Source organism: Athene noctua, chromosome 1, assembly GCF_965140245.1.
Source record: "Athene noctua chromosome 1, bAthNoc1.hap1.1, whole genome shotgun sequence".
Classification (NCBI taxonomy): domain Eukaryota; kingdom Metazoa; phylum Chordata; class Aves; order Strigiformes; family Strigidae; genus Athene; species Athene noctua.
In genome coordinates, this window is record NC_134037.1 from 13,830,996 (window position 1) to 13,847,554 (window position 16,559).

Consider the following 16,559-nt stretch of genomic DNA (forward strand, 5'->3'; position numbering starts at 1 on the left):
TGAGGAGGAAGGTGGCTCTCTTCACTATCCCTTCTCAATCATCATATTTTATGGTTAATTTATCAGTAATGATTTTTAAAAACATGTCTGTTTAAACTACCCCAGGTTTAACATAATGTCATGTGATAAGAGAAAAGACTCTTACTTAAGGAGGGAAAAACATTAGAAGACCAGGTGTTTAGGCCAAGCAAATAAACTGTATTTGACTTCCAGCTAGCTTAAAAAGCTCCATAGTAGGTATACTGTTAAATCTTAGCATCTTGGAGGATAAACAGCTGCTCTGTTGGTAAATGTAAGAACTACAACTTTTGGTTTCATATGACTCTTTGAGTGAGTGCAAAGTTTTCTTCATGTTTTCATAATGAAGTATGTATTTCCCAGTAGTACAGTGACATAATTAAAGAGATTTTTTTTTTCTATTACAGCGCTGAAGACATGAAATAAGAATTAGGGGAAAAGGTCAAATGTTATAAATTTATTTTGGGACATATATATTGCAACCTCTGTGGAAGCTTTTGAAAATTCAGGCAAAGATCAATACACTTCCAATAAAACCTTTAAACTTCCAATAAAACAATATTTTAAACATATTATATATATATTTATATATATTTTTAATTAAAGGGATAATTTTAGCAGGATTTTATTTTTTTAATACTGCATTCCTCTGACATAGCTCTTTCCAGATTGAAGGGATGCAAATGAGGTAAGAATTAAGGCAAACCTAAAAGGCATGCAAATGAAGTACATTTATATCCACTGACAATACAAGCACACGTGTGGATCAGACTTAAGAGCTGAGGAACTCTTCCCCTCTGTCTGTCCAGTACTACTTTACAGCAGAATGGTGACATGATTTATAATAAACAGTTAACATTACCATGGGAATTCAGTGTCACTAACATTACTCAGTCTAGGAGACACAGAGCTAGCATCAGTAAAACATGAACAATAAATAATATAATTCACTGCAGCACAGGACTGCTGCACAGGCTTCAGAGGAATAGGGCTGTTATGAAATGACATTGCACACATCACGTTGTGGCAGTTTATTTTTATAATATATACTTTTAAAATTCTTTAGCAAATGACATTCTCATGCACACAAGTGTTTCAAACACAAGAAGCAAGTCCATTTATAGGTAGTCCAAGCAAATTTTTGTGTGTGTGGAAATAGCTGCAAACTGAATGGAACATTAAACTTCTGTGCAGTCTATGACGCATTGTACACAAGCTCATTTTTGAATGTCACACTGCAGGAGTAATACAATGGAAGGATCACTCTTTGCAGCTTCTTTGAATTCATCCAGTGTGATCTGGTCGTCTTTGTTCTTATCCATCTTACTGAAGATCTTGTCTACCCGTTGCTCAGGCGTCAGACCATCCTCATTCATTTTCATCATTATCACAGTGCCCACCATTTTGTAGATGGCCTTTGGAAAGAAACCAAATGGAAAAGTCAACGTACAAAATAACCTGATTTTTTGATGCGATCAAATTCTGGAAAGATATTCCAACAATAAAATAATTGCCCATTTACCTAAAGATCTCTTTTTTTTTCTTAAAAGCTGATGTCCATATACGTAAAACAAGGAAGAATGTGGTTTACTTTCTTTAGATGTAGATTTAATTTGGTGGATGCATTTGGCATCCTGGAATGAATTTCTTTAACTTTCTGTTTCACAATGCAAAACTGTTTTAACCTATTCTCTGGATCAACTGTTTACTTTGGCTTTTAGTCACTCAACTGAAATATTTCACATAAATTCTGAATAATCGGTTTTAGAAGTCATTGCCTTTCAACAGCTTTCTATGTGTACATGTGAGTAAAATATGTTATTAACTACTGCAGCAAGTAGCCAGCAGCTGATGAGATGGTAAACTTTATCCTTCTTGTTATATGCTGTGGTCATCTTAAAGCCCATCTGTGAGAGCTCACTTAAAATAGTGTGTTGTTATCCCTGTAAGTTTCTGTAATCATCTAAAGTTAATCTCCAGTCAGGTTTCAGCTACTTGAGCTACAAACCAGTAATTTCATGCATGTCAAGTGATTTTGAGATGATGGGCTTTGTAAATCCTTTGCTATTCTGTTCTTATGGTTAATCTGTTCATCAGGAAAAAAAAAAAAATTACCTCAGCTTATTTAAAAGCTTATATGCACATATGTACTCTGCAATTTTGAAAGATTACATCTATTAAGATGTTAGTGTGCTTCTACCACTTAGGCATGAGTCAGTAAAGGATGAATGTATGTAATACACACTTTTAAGGCTACAGTACAACTTCTTGTGTGCTTAAAATCTAAAGGGTATGTGAACAAGTAAACGTATCTGAACATTAATAAAATTTTATATTTCTGAGTGTCATATTGATCTCACCTCTATAATTTCCAGCATTTCCACTCTTGTAATTTTACCATCACCATCCAAATCATACATGTTGAAGGCCCAGTTTAACTTTTGCTCAAAACTGCCTCGTGAGGTGATGGACAGTGCACAAATGAACTCTCTGAAGTCGATGGTCCCATCTCCATTTTTATCAAAGGTTCGGAAGGCATGCTGGGCAAACTTTGAAGCATCTCCATATGGAAAGAACTGCAAAATAATAAACAGAACTGTTGGTAACGTAAGAAAACAAACTATGTACCTGCCATTCTTAAGTGAGGCATTTATGAAGAGTTGCTGCTGAGCTTTGTGTGGAACTGAAGATAGGCAATGTAAGTTTCTGTAACAGTTACAGTGTAATGATTATTAAAAACTTATTTCTACAAAAATCTCAGCTTAAACCATATTGCAGATATATTTAACGCTAATTTAAAATCAAATTAACTAGATGAACCTTAAGATGGAGTTGAGTGCAAATGGGAGATTGTATATAATATTCTCTGGCTGTGAAATACAGCAACCAAGGTGCATTTTAACAGTATTTTTTCTGCCTGGGAATAACCAGCCCTTGACATGTTGCAATCAAATAGATGTGTGGGCTTCTTATATAATTACATTTATTTAAAAAAAATAATCCGCAGATAGCATAAAAGAACCAGGAATGTATGTTCCCTTCTGCCAATCAACATTAATACAAGTACAGAAATGAGAACGGAGATTCAGCTAAACAATACAGATGAATGCTTTTCATGTTTAATATCCATTATCAGTGAACACTGCAACTAACTGTATCTTAACAAAATATTTTAAATGGCCATGACATGTAGGTTTTCAACTGATATTTTCTCCCTTGGGAAATGTACAATTTGAGACAGTAGTTGTTCTTTCTGTGGCTCAGACTCAAGAAAAAATACCTCTTAAGAAAGGGAGTTTTAAACCAGCCCTGAAGTCCCATTGCAGTGCAGGGACTGTACCCAAATAATGTTTGTTTCTATATTCCCAGCACAATCTTATGCAGGCTTTTATGATCCTAAATTATAAACATACGTTACTCCCAATTTGAGAGCCATTTCATTTTGTGCTTTTTAAAATTCCAATTCTTAGTAAGTATTGCATTTAATAATTTAAGTTTGAAGGAAATACTTCAGTGGCAGCCGAGGAGGTGGATCTATGTTTTACAATTTTCCATTTCCCTGTCCAGAGGTTTTGCTGCAGGCTGATGGTTGCTGTGGTCAGCTGTGAAAGCTCTTGAGCAATAAACACAAATTTCATGGGGAATCTCAGCATCTCACAGCTTGTACAGAAATGGGCACTACTAATTTTCCGACTAAATACAGATTTAGAACATGGCAAGCCTTTGCTGCTTTTCCTTTGTGGAGGCCAAATGACCATTTAGATACTGTGTCTTGCCCTAAAAACGCAAAACTTGGTGTACAGCCAGCTGCTTGCACTATGTGGCCACGCAGGTCATGTCAGAAGCCACTGCTGTGTTGCTGAAGGGGTCCTAACCTGAAAGGTTCCTTTAAACTTACTGTTTCTCTGTTACCAAGTTCAGACACAATTCTGGATAACCTCTGCATTGCTGAAGAGGTATGATACAATAGTTTCTCTAGCTCAGTTACATTATAGTGGTTATAAAATCTTCCTCTTTGCCTCAAGAGAGTAGGGTTAAATTTTGCCCACCTCCGTCCACTCAGAATATTGCCCTGTGGTGAATTGTCCTTAAAGAGATGCAAATTGCTATATTATCCCAGAGGAGGTATCAAATGTGTCCATCTCATTTCCCAAGTATCTTTTGGGGAAGATATTTGAACATGGTGTGGAGGCATCAAGAGAGAGGGACACTGTACCCATTCCAGTGGTGTTTTGTCCAGGTTAACATTGCTGTTAAAGTTGTGATTTTTCTCATTTGACTTTGTATGGGTCAGCATCCACGCACTGCTTCTACACCCCTTCTCCAGTAGCAGAGAGGCATTTGGTATCATCTCCCCCTGAAAATACAACTTACGTGCCTGTACTCATCCTGTTTCTGTTTTGATAATCCAAATTGATGGAGCTGTAAATACCTCAAGGTGCTGCTGCAGCTCTTTATGTACTTTCTAGCTTTTGACCTTTAAAAATGTTTGGACTCCAGTGTGGTAAGCATGATTGGGCTTGTAAACACATAAAAAGACACATGGATTCTCTGATACAATTCAGGAGTGCAGTGACAGCTACCAGACCTTGCTGAATTGCTCTTCTAGTGCAAACCTCAACCTTTTGTTAAAGCAAATGTAGCTCCCCCCGCAGGAAGGCTCTCTGGGCTCACAGTCCTGCATTTGGCTGTCAGAACAAAGTTATGTGAATGTTATCCAAAACTGGAACGTTATTTGCAGGTTACTGAAAATCCCAATCACTGATTCTTCTTCCTCGTGATCCACCTGTCCCCCAACTTATGTACCAATTGCAGATCTTAACATAGGTGATATTTAATTTTACGTGTGTATAGCTAGATGTACATTCTGCAGACCACTGATGAGAAGTTAAGAAGTGGCTCTTGTGCCCTGCAGCTCCACCAGGACTCCAATGCTCCCCCCTTCTATTATTGGAAGCTTGCTGGCTGTTCTAAGCTGAAAAGAGAAATCTTTTGCTTTTTAAATCTGTACTGAATGCTGTCCTGTGATGTATATGTTACAAAAAAACCCACTTCAAAATCTTACAGTCTTCCAAGTGTTTCTGTTAAGAGCTGACTATTGCTGAGGATGCTGCCCAATCAAGTATTTCTCTGACTGTCACTCCGCAGTCTGTATAACAAAAAGGCAAGTAGCTGGAGGGAAATGGGGTTGTCCTTTTCGCTGTCCAGAGAACCAAAATACATTGAGGTGACTTCTCCTATGATCCACATTGAGAAATGGTACAAATGTACTGGTGGGATCAAAGAACTAAACTACAGTGAAGAAGCTCACCTACAAAAATGGTGAAGAAGCGGCAGACACCCAGAAATACTCAAGAGCCCAAGAACAAATTGGGGGATTAGGAGGAGGTCAGTGGCTGGAGAAGCCAAAGACCATTTCTAAATTATTCTTGGTGAACGTATCATTCAGTGTCCCATTAGAGGAGCATAAGCAAGCTGTGACTACCTCTTGTGCCAGTCATACCATTAACATCGTGTAGCAGGGAGAAAAGCATCCTTCTAATTTTTTCATCACAGACAAGATGAGTTTTTCTCTTCTTTGGTGAGGAAGGCAGTGGCACTGCTCAGTGCTAAGTCTTGGCACTTACAGCCTAGTAAGGTGAACAAATGGAGCTGATGCCTTTTTCTTTTTTTTTCTATTTGCATTACTCTAGGGAGCAAATTCAGTAAAAGGTCCTGTAGGGACTGCAGGCACTCTTCTTCAGTCTGTACCTGCTGGTTTGTATTATTTTTAGCTCAGAACAATAAAAAAACATTGTCAAAACTTGTTTAAAAATCTCCTTGAAGGCTTCCATTGGCCTGTTTTGAAATAATTCATAAATAAGAAATAGAGTAAAAGGAAACCAAAACAATTACAGAGCAAAAGAAGACAGCTCTGGTAAAACATTATTTGACTATTAAAATACAGTGAGGCCTTAGCAAGACGTAAAAGCACAGACTTTAACTACTTTAAGACTAGTCTGAGCCAAGTGGCAATGGGAGACAGGGATCTGTGAAAGAAAAACACCCATTTTTGGCAGGGGAAATATGAGGAGGGTGGTTTAGTCTGCCTCATATGGCACTCTGGCATGAACTCAGTGAATGCTTCAGAAACAAGTAAAGAAACACAATTGGGATTTTCAGAAGCTACAGCCACTGGCCAAGTCAGTTCCTTCAGCTTCTTCTGCAAACCCTTGTCCAGGTTATCAATCTACATACAAAAGCAACTAGTTCCCTTTTAGGGAAGGCTACACACCAGCACTGTTTCCTGCTTTACCCTTTTCATCCAAGAATCAAGACAAACTATACCTGCCTTTTACAGCAGTCAGTTCCACAGGTGACCAAACACTGGTCATTCCTTTGTTTCTGCTTCTTTAGTCTCATCTCTTGCTTGGCCTGTGCGTTTTCTGACCGGTTAGATCAACATGCTGATATGTGAAGAAAGAGTTATCTCTACAGACAACTATCAATTAGGAAAGAAAAAGAAAGACAAAAAAAAAAAAAAATCCCTCTTATTCTGCTTTTAAATTTCAGAGAAGATTGTCTTGTAGATTCTTATCTCCCAGAGTGTTTCTGGACACCTTTCTGGTATATGGGGGGCTTTCAAAGGGTCCTGGAATATCTAGCAAATAGCATCTACAAATTATACATAGCTTAAGTCTTGGGGGAACTGATCTAATACCTAGAAATACTTATCTGCTTGGCTACAGATGCTTTAGTGTCTTTGAAGTGAGGCTGTTCACAGACAACTCTGTGACCAACTCTACTCAGATCATCTTTGGGAGGGAGTTATTGAAAAAGCATAATTAGCATTATTTCTAAAGCATATGGCTAAAACTTTAGAATATGGCTAAAACATCAAGAAAAAAAAAACCAAACAAAACCCAACAAAACCAAAAGCAATACACTTCCCCAAATTCCCCAGGATCCACAAAAGAACAGCCTCTCCTTCATTATTAGGAGTGGAGGGAATCTACAGGCCAGCTTAAGCAGTGCTTTGATTTTCATGCAATGCTTTATCATGTTTCAGATGCATTTCTATTAAAAGGGAAATTCTGCTATAAAATGGAGAAAACCAGAACTGAGTAGTGTATGAAAAGCTGAACACGCTGCCTACACATGCCCAGGTGATGATTTGGTCTGATGTAAGGTCACAGCTTCCAGCACCAGCGGGGGAGCTGGAGTGCAGAACCGGAGGCAGGCAAGCAGAAGGTGGTATGGGACTTCTGTATCCCGGGCTTGGAGAAGATGGAGAAGCAGCTGCCAGTTCCCCCAGGAGATTAGAGTCCCTGTTCAGGGCTCAGCACTGCCATGCTCTGCCGAGGGCTGAAGCAGCAAAGAAGGACGAGCAAGGCACAGCCAGTGCAAGAAGCAGTGCAAGCATCATCAGGGTCCAGCACATGGAAGCAAGCCTGGCAGTTGGCTCCCATGGGAAAAACCTTATACAATTGATGCTGTTATACTTTAGAAAGGACTTACCCTTTTTATCTACTTTGTCAGGGTTTTCTTTCCTCCCTTTAATAAGTTTGCTATGCACTGAGTTCACTTTTGTCAGTGGAAAACATGAGCGCTTTGAGAATCAGGAAGTTTGGCTGCTGGTAGAAGCTCAGATGGGTATTTTTTATAGCAAACCTCTTAAACTTGAACCCAGATGCTGAGAGCTGCTGGTCAAGCCCCATCTTACAGGTCCTCGAAGTGAGTTCACTGAGGGGCATGACTGTGATGACTGGGGAGCAAGTTGCTGTTCACTAGTTTTTCAAGAGGACAAAGCTCTGGGTTCCTGCCAGCAGTACCAGTGCAGGAGTTAGTCAAGGAGATAAGAAAAAGGATTATTTTTTAGTTCTTTCCTTTAGAAAAAATAATTGTAACTTACTATAACATACTGTACTCTTGCACTTCATGTATTAAGGCATGAGAAGGGGAAGAGATGTACAGGGTGTGACCTGTCCAGAAGGTTGTGCCCCTCGGGCACCAGTGTGACCTGCAGGGCTGCAGCCTGTGCCTGCCAGCACCTCTCTGTACATAACTGAAAACTAATGTAAGAAGAGCATAACCACAGCAGAACAAAAAAGACACAGCCAGGACATCCTTCTGGAAAAGATTTGACTGCCCTGGGCATACACAGCTCAAGCGCAGGTCAGGACAGATACACCTTTAGACTAGACAGAGACACATTTTCAGGACTTCCTGAGGATGTGTGGATTAAGAATGCATAAGGCACAACGTACCCCTCTCATTCATGTTATGTCTCACCCTTATTCTCCAGAGTAATGCCAGTGAAATGAACGTGGGATGTTGTGAGCTGCCTCCATGCCCAGCGCTGGAGTGGAGAGGGCTGGCAGAGAGCGTCCCGCCAAGGGTGACCAGTGGGCAGGGCAGAGGCAGGCAGGATGGGGCTGTGAGCCCAGGAACGCCTGTGGGTGTGAGCCACAGCATCGCCCTGCGTCGGTGCTGTCATTGCTCCTCGGTCAGTGGACAGAGGCTTCTCCAAAGAGCCCCCTGAAGCCATCACATTAGGTGTCAGAGATGTCTCCCTTGACTGGCTGTAGGGGGAGCAGAGGGATCATTAAGCTTAGACTAAGTTTTTTACTGCAAAGTAAGTCTTCACAGTCCTAAGCAGGGAGACTTCTAGTCCTGGTAATTCTCAGACTAGGGTTCTTCTCAGCTACCCTCTACATACTTTTGGCTGAACGAGTGTTTGCAGTGCTTGCTTACAAACCAGACTTTCCAAAATCACAGCAGTGGGATGATGTAATACCCTTTCCCTGCTGAAAGGTCTCAGCTTGGACATGGAAACCCCACACTTGCTTCCCTCCCCTATCTGAGACAAGCTGTATGGGCAGCTCAGGAGAAGGCACCAGCTACAGCACAGTACGGATCAGAGAACTGTGAGCTGCCAAGCTGGTAACAGCTTGTGTGAACTACTATTTGAGGGATCAGAAAGAGAGCAAACTTTTTTTAACAAATTAGTGGTTGAGGAATTGCTTTAGGGAGACAGAAGATTTGGATTCTAGTATTTCCCCCACTAAATATATTTTAAAATCTTTAACTCAAATAATTTTCAAAATTCTCCTTCCACTTCATCTGCATCATAACCGCTATGATACTAAGCAGAATCTATATTATTAGCAGTATGAGCCAATGCAAACAATCCAGTTACATCAATGGGTTTTAAATTGAGCCTATGATCATGCTAAATCTGAAACCATTTCCTTACCACTTTCTCGTTCTGTCAAAGGTTTTCCCTGAGTTATTATTCATTGGATGAGATATTTAATGAACTGAAACACATCCAAATGTTGTTATTCAAGTCCAGACCCCAAGGACATTTAGTCAACCAAGGCAAAACACATGAAGGGACACAAGCAGTGAAGGGTACTGAGCAATTGCCTCCATAGCCAGGTCTTCCCTCACTCTAAGGTGTCCAAATGTTTTCGCTGTGGATTGCCAAGGGCTTTTCTCACACAACTCTTCTGTCTAGACTTTGGAGATCCTGTTCCCAGAGGCGATTAACCACACCTTACTGTGCTGAAGTTCTTCTGTGGTTCCTATTCCCAACTGCCCTTTAAATGAAAAGCATTTAGATGCATTTAGATAATCACTGAGGATTTCAGTCTCAGAGCTCTCCAAGGCAGAAGTTTACTGCAGAGACAATACAGGCAATGAATGAGCACCCAAGAATCTGGCTCCATAGAAGCAGAAGTAATTTCAGCAACTATGCATGCTTCCATTAGATTTTAATGAAATGTTAAGGGATTTGGATCCCAGAGATACAAGTGTTCCTGTCATGTTCCCAGCTCTCAGCCACAGAGTAGCAGCACATCAGCACAGAAAGGCACATCACATGCCTTTGAAAGTCTGGGGCTGTCTTGTTCATATGCATAGAAAATGAAGTGAGGGTTACAATGATTTAATTTCGCTACTGAAATTCCAGGGGGTGGAATTGAATGATGTTTCTGCACTGTGCTAAAGATGAGATGCTGCAGCAGATCTACACATGGTATTCAGAATTGTGGTACAGATGGGGACCCTCTTCCCAACGTTCTTCTTACCCTCCATTCCTCCCTACCCTGCATTATCACTCTGTTGTGTAGAGAAATCCTAGGAGAGGCCTAAAAGCTCTCGCAATAGCTCATCCCCAGCTACAGCACTGATGCCACTCATCTCCACAAGCTGAAGCAAGTGCTGCATTAATGGGCTGATGGGAATCCCTGATCTCTGCTCCACCACAGACACATCCAAAGGAAAATGGGCAGGTTGGTGGCAGGTAAAACTTCCTGGAAGCAGGGTTTGGTGGAGCACATTTCAAAGCTGAGAGCCTTGCCCAACCACATCTTGTGTGTTAAAAGGCTAGTTAGCTTAAAAATTTCTTATGTTAAGCTATTTTTACTTTGCAGATGAATCTGGAAAGAGCAAACATAGCTCTAACAAACTCTGTTCATGTTTAGTGAATTGTATTTCCTCTGCCTTCAAAACTACAAATAAATGGATAAAATGGTACTACCGTGTCAGAGTGTGTACCTTTTGAAATCCAAGCTCAATGTATTACCTTAAGGCACAAATGTAACTCAAGAATCAGCGAGATTATCACAGCTGATGATATTTAGCCCGTCCACGTATAGGATTGCAGCTTCTTCTGATGGAATACACAATGAACTAACTGCATCAATGTATTTTTTTCTCTTGCATGTTAATATAGCTACAGCGCTTCAGAAGTGAGATTCATTTTGTGTTCCTCCTACATCTGCCTTTACTTGGACAAAACATTATCAGTTTTCGGTTTCTCCCTCTTCTCCCATTCAGCCTTTGAAGGTTTATTATCTCCTTCCAGCTTGTTATAGATGTACCAAAGCACTTCACACCAAAGCATATGCTCAGTATCTGGGAGAAAAGCCATTTTCTGGCTCAACTCGAGCCTTTTTATTGTGCTTTACACAGTTAAAAGATCCACTGACCTGACTCACTGGAAAAATGCAGAAATGGAGCATGCCACTACCCTGTACTACAGGTCTGCATGGCTTTTACCAGCCAGATTCTTTCAGAGGAGTCAGCCAAAAAAATGAGTAGGATTACGTTTTGCTGAATATCAGGGAAGAGGTTACCCCATAGGACTACAATGGATTGAACACATGAATCTGGGCTTCAGGCTGACCCCAAGCCTTTCAACGCTGGCAAAATTCATTGCTGCAAAGCAGAAACCAGCATCGTATTTTCTGCAAGGCAAATAAAAAAAAGACATCAGGGATAAAGCATCAGTTGTAGAGCAGAAACAACATAGAAACAGGAGTTAAAAAAACCCAACTTATGCATTGTCTCAGAGGTAATCTTCATGGTAAAAGCCCTCCAGTCTTTTGGCCCCACAGATGCTGATTCTGGTATAGCTGCACTCGTAAGCAGATCTGCAGTGTACAGTAGGAAAATCCCACCCAGGAAAACTGCCTCCAGCCACCTGACTTTAGCTTGCTGGAGGGTCCCAAGGCAGCAGGCATTATCCACAGCTGTGGGTCTATAGGTTGCAGCAGCAGCTGAGCCACAGGGCTGAGTCTCTGGAGTGGATAATCTCGAGGACCAGCAGAGACCAGGGTCTAAACGACTATTTAGATGCAGGTCTCTGCTCTCCATGTGTAAATTCATGAGATGTCCCCACCTCAGAGGTGCTCTGTGAGGATAAACACAACAAAGAATTGCGACTATTTCAGATACTGCTGCAGTGGGAGTGATACAACTAGCAAGAACTGGGGAGAACTGCCAAACCTCATGGATATTTACTGCTTATGTCTCTGCTCAGTAGCTTTAACACTGTGAACATGTATGCATGCATAGACACATGGGGAGGCTTTTAAGCAGCTGTTAGTTCTTCACATAAAGAAGAAATATTTAGAAGAGCCAAGAAATGTAATTTCTCCCCTTCACGGAGAAAAATTCACAATTTGTACAGGCTGAAGTGGGATTAGAGAAGAGTCTGTCTTATCCAGACCTCTAAGGACTGAGACTAGCTCTTACATTATTTTTAAGGACTGTCATCCTGATTTGCAGATGTTTTTAGCCACTTCAGAAATGCTCACTTGAAGCATATGGAGAAGAAATATTTGAGAATTTAGGAGCTGACTTTGAATTATCAATACCAGTTCCTTGCATTTGTGAGAGACACAGGTTAAGAGACCAGAGGATGAGCACACACCACAGGCTATGATAAAGCAAGACCCACAGTAAAAAATCAGCATATGCCAGGAGGTTGCAGGAAGATGGATGGGAAAAGAGAAGCCACACTTCATCTTCTCAAACATCCATCTGGCAGGGTCTACCTCTAAAAAAAACTTTCAACCTGAAAAGTTAATCTCTACATTCACATTTGTGGGAAATTAGTCATTAACTAGCAGGAAATGAATTGATTTTCAATCTTAGCTTTTCTCTGATTAGATTTGGACAATAAGAAACTTAATTGAGGTGGGGTAGTGCTATAGGTCAACACACTAGCAGATCAGTTATTACTCAGTGCTAACAAAAAAAAATCTTCAGGGAGAATTGTCGTCAAAACAATTAGTATTGCTAGTGCATAACACCACGACTACTGCTGATTAAATGTTATTTCTTTTTGATCTTCTTTAACTGAACAGCAGCACTGGAACACTTTATTTATTTTAAGTTTGGCACAGTCTTCCACTGCCCCAAGGTCAGCGATAGCACAGGGCTATGACAATGTCTGGATCCTGCTGTGCTGTAGCTATGCCCCAGCCTAATTACAACATCCTTTTTCCTGACACCATGTTATCTCTTTTGGAATCTGGGAACATACCAGATGGAGAATACACTGATCTGGGACATTTCTTTTCTTTTTCCCCTCTTTTTTTTTTTTTTTTTCCCTCCATTAAAGATCATCTGACTCCATTTCTGAAAAAGGCTTTATTTTCCCAGTAAGTTTTGGCTCCAAAGGTTCAGAGTATTAACTTGAATGCTGTGCCTGCTGTGTTGTGAAGTCTTCAGTGAAAATTTCCCAAAAGAACAAGGCTATAGAAGCATCAGTTAAGTGCTATTTCCAGGCAAAAAAGGGATTTGAAACACGAGTCACTAAAGTCTGAGACAACCATCTTATGAATATACAGATGGAACTGCTGAAAAAATTCTCGTGCCTGAAATATCTGTCTCATATACTTACGTAATATGTCCTCCTAAAATTCTTATACATATGGAGTTGTTATAGCCCAGTACTGCAGAAAGGAAACTGCAGAAAGAGAAGGAAAATGACTGTAGCTGGGAGTATCAGAGAACTGAGGATTTGAATCTCAAGATCTCAGTGAGTGCTAAACTACAAAATCCCTTTTCTTGATACTGAGTGCAAAGGAGTGGAAAAAGAGGAAAATTGTACAGTACCATAAGCATCTTGAGAGAACTTGGTCTGCTGAGAAAAGCATTGATTATTCAAGAAGAGAAAACGGTAAGGGCTGACTGCCTCCCCAGATTGGTGTGCCCTGCTGCTAGAGACTAGAAAAGGGAACCCCAGCCTGCACCTCCAGGAAGCTTGGTCCCAACAGGCACACACGTAACAGGAGAAGTAACTGGCCCTACAGCCACAGTCAGTCAGCTTGCAGTGGTGTGCACTTCACCCCTCTGTGCCCAGCCAACCCCAGGCAATGGAATGGGAGGGGTTATTTTTAGTGGTACCAAAACCATCTAACAATGCCCAAGGGCTTGGCAGAGTTCATGACACAGAGTACTTGGGAACCCACCTGGGTAAATCCTGACATCTCTTAGCTTGGAGACCACACATATGTCCCTAAGCTCCTGTGGTCTTGTCACACAAAGAGGTATCTGATCTGAGATGGTGACATGATGTGTTACAGAATAAGGTTTCAATATTATACGCGGGACAAAAGGGGAGAGAGTTAAGGGAATGGGAAGGACTCCAAAGTTAGAGATAAGAGGCAAGAAGGATGGTAGCAATAGGCAGAATAGTTAGCATAATAGTTAAGAGGCAGGTGGACAATGATTTGGTATCATCCTTTTTTTCCTTGGTGTCCCTAGGCATACCCTATTGACTTTTCTTTTCAGTTCTGAGTTTCAAAGCAGTTACACAACTCACAGAGGAACAGTACTAAATTGAAGTTTCTAATCCTTTGAAATTGGAAATGGGCCCACATTTCTAACTGCTGCAAGGCCTGTCTCAAAGCTTTTGGTTTGAAATGCAGCTGTGAGAAGACAGGATTTCAGGTTTCCTTCTGAAAATTTTGTACAGCTCCACCTAGGAGATCCATCTACCTGTAACCCTTTTAGTTCTGCTTTTATGGAGAATAATAATAAAAAAGGATTCTTTTAACACAATGCAGTTTTTAAGATTCCAGCTTTGCAAGATAATGTATTTTCTTTTGTATCTAGGCTTTGTCTTATAACACAAACCTTTTGAAAGGTCAATGCCAAGACTTATAAGCCCAATAGTGTATAAAAACTTTGAAATAGCAGCACTCTGGTGCAAAGGATCATGCATATGTAACTATATATACATACCTAGATATATTTAGATATATATCAAAGGAGTGGACTAAATCAATTCTTGCTTACAAAAAATGTCTTGGAAAATAACACTCTTGAGCTCACTGACATTTAAAAAAAAATCAGTTTAATTTATGATGTGAAGTGTTGTGCACATTTGTAGATCCATGTGAATAACAGGATTATTATTGCTGTTACCGATAGTCACAATATCTAGGAATCCTGGTTCAGCAGCATTTGGATAAATCTAAAGCTCAACATTGAAGAAAAAGAAAGAGGAAAGGGGTAAATCAATGCAAGGAGCCTAGAAGACTCTTCTTTGTGACTTGATCCAATGGATTTTCTCAAGGGTGGGAAAGGAGAAGGGAATGACACAGCCCATTACATCACCTTCTGGGAATTAAGAAGAAGTATGGGCAGGTCTAGAATAAACCACAGGTATTACAACAATAACAGCTCTTGTGTACACTATCTCCTTGCCTATTAGCTCCACAGATCAATTCCCCTAAGGGGAAGGGGTCTAAGGGGTCTTGAACAAAGACTTTCAAAGGATAAATGGAAGGACATAAAGGAGCATTACATTCTTGTTCCTTGTCTAAAATGGTGCAAGAAGGGAAAATCCTCATCATATACAAATTTTTTTTTTCCATCAGTTACATTTTGCCATCTGTAGAAAGATATGTAGAAAAAGTCCCTGTGGGCCATATGGATCACTGGTTTCACACAGAGATGCCACCTCCCTGTATATGCTGTTGCTGTGCTAGTACTGACTGTACTCATGAGCCAATGCAGACAAAATGTGGATACTGATACCAGTGATACTTAGTACTAGATGCTTCCCAAAGGTGTCTCTTTTTTAGGCAACTGGCCAGCTAAAGAAGATAGTATCATCCCACAGAGTAGAACTTCTCCCCCATTTCATCCCTTCTGCTCCAATCAAATCTGGCAGCATGCAGACTTCTATGAGATTAACTTAAGTGAACTGGGTGTTTGGAGGGGGAAAATTACCTCACAGATTCTGTTTCCTCAGTACTGTAAATCTGTATTATCATCTTCCAGTGGGGTTCTGAGGTTTTATCCACTCTTTCAGGTATCAGACATGACCACAGGGGCCACGTCATTTTTAGAGGAATCCATAAACATATTAGTAAAAAACTGGAACATGCTGCTTGCTCATTTAAAGCACTGCAAGTGAGAGGCGGGGTTGCCTTCTCTCCTGCATTTGCCTACTTAAGTAACTTAAATCCTTCAGCACGTGGTACCTTTGAATTTCAGCTTTTTGCCATGAGAAAACCACCACAGAAGCAAAAAGCATAATGGGTAGAGCAGTCTCTTCTGTTACAGATAAATCAACCAGTTAAGTGCTTACCTGTCACTTGGTTCCTTTAAGATCTTACGATTATTCATACACTTAGTCTATAAATGACTTAACACCATGCAGCAAGACCATAAAAAGGGATTGTATCAAATAAACACTAAAATCTGCAGAGAATGAGTTACCTTTAATTAAGAACTATCTTTATATAAAAAGGTGAACAAAAATATACTAATAAAAAAGATGCATCAACATGAATGCTTAAAAGAAAGCTACTATGCTCACTGCATGCACTATTTGACACCATAACAAGTTTCCATAACATAATTAGGAGTCAGCTGAAAAGAAGACACAATAAAAGGCACTTAAGTAATACACATTTTTAATGCTGATTTCTTGCTGATTTATTTATCACACAAGCTTTGTGTAGTTACATGTTTTCCTTCAGATTGTTACCCTCCGTACACCAGACCAACTGAATATACCCGTACCACTTTAACTGAGCATCAGATTCTGAGTGCTAAACGTAAAACTGATGCAATTTTGTTTCAAAATCATATCCATTTGAATTCTTCTCAGCTACAAAAAGATCTCTAAAAACCTGAAAGCGCAACTAAATCCACCTTGCAAGAAGCAAAATATGAGGTATATTTACAGACACAGCAAAGCATAACTACAGGGATGCATCAAAATCAATGTTTCCCATTACCTCAAAAATAAG

At 40.2% G+C, this 16,559-nt stretch overlaps 1 protein-coding gene across 5 annotated transcripts in view; it reads right to left on the reverse strand.

Annotated features, from left to right (window-relative positions):
• Positions 1–630: 630 nt before the first annotated feature.
• The window catches only part of VSNL1 (visinin like 1), a 91,097-nt gene continuing 75,168 nt past the window's right edge, over positions 631–16,559 (reverse strand). For 3 of the 5 annotated variants that reach the window (XM_074895600.1, XM_074895604.1, XM_074895601.1), the window contains exons 3-4: positions 2,379–2,594; positions 632–1,433 (exon numbers count right to left, since the gene is read on the reverse strand). In XM_074895600.1, coding sequence (XP_074751701.1) covers positions 1,236–1,433; positions 2,379–2,594 — 414 coding nt within the window. In that variant the 3' untranslated portion in view covers positions 632–1,235. Of the gene's footprint in view, positions 1,434–2,378; positions 2,595–16,559 lie in introns of all 5 variants that reach the window. The other 2 variants (XM_074895602.1, XM_074895599.1) reach the window with 2 other exon arrangements.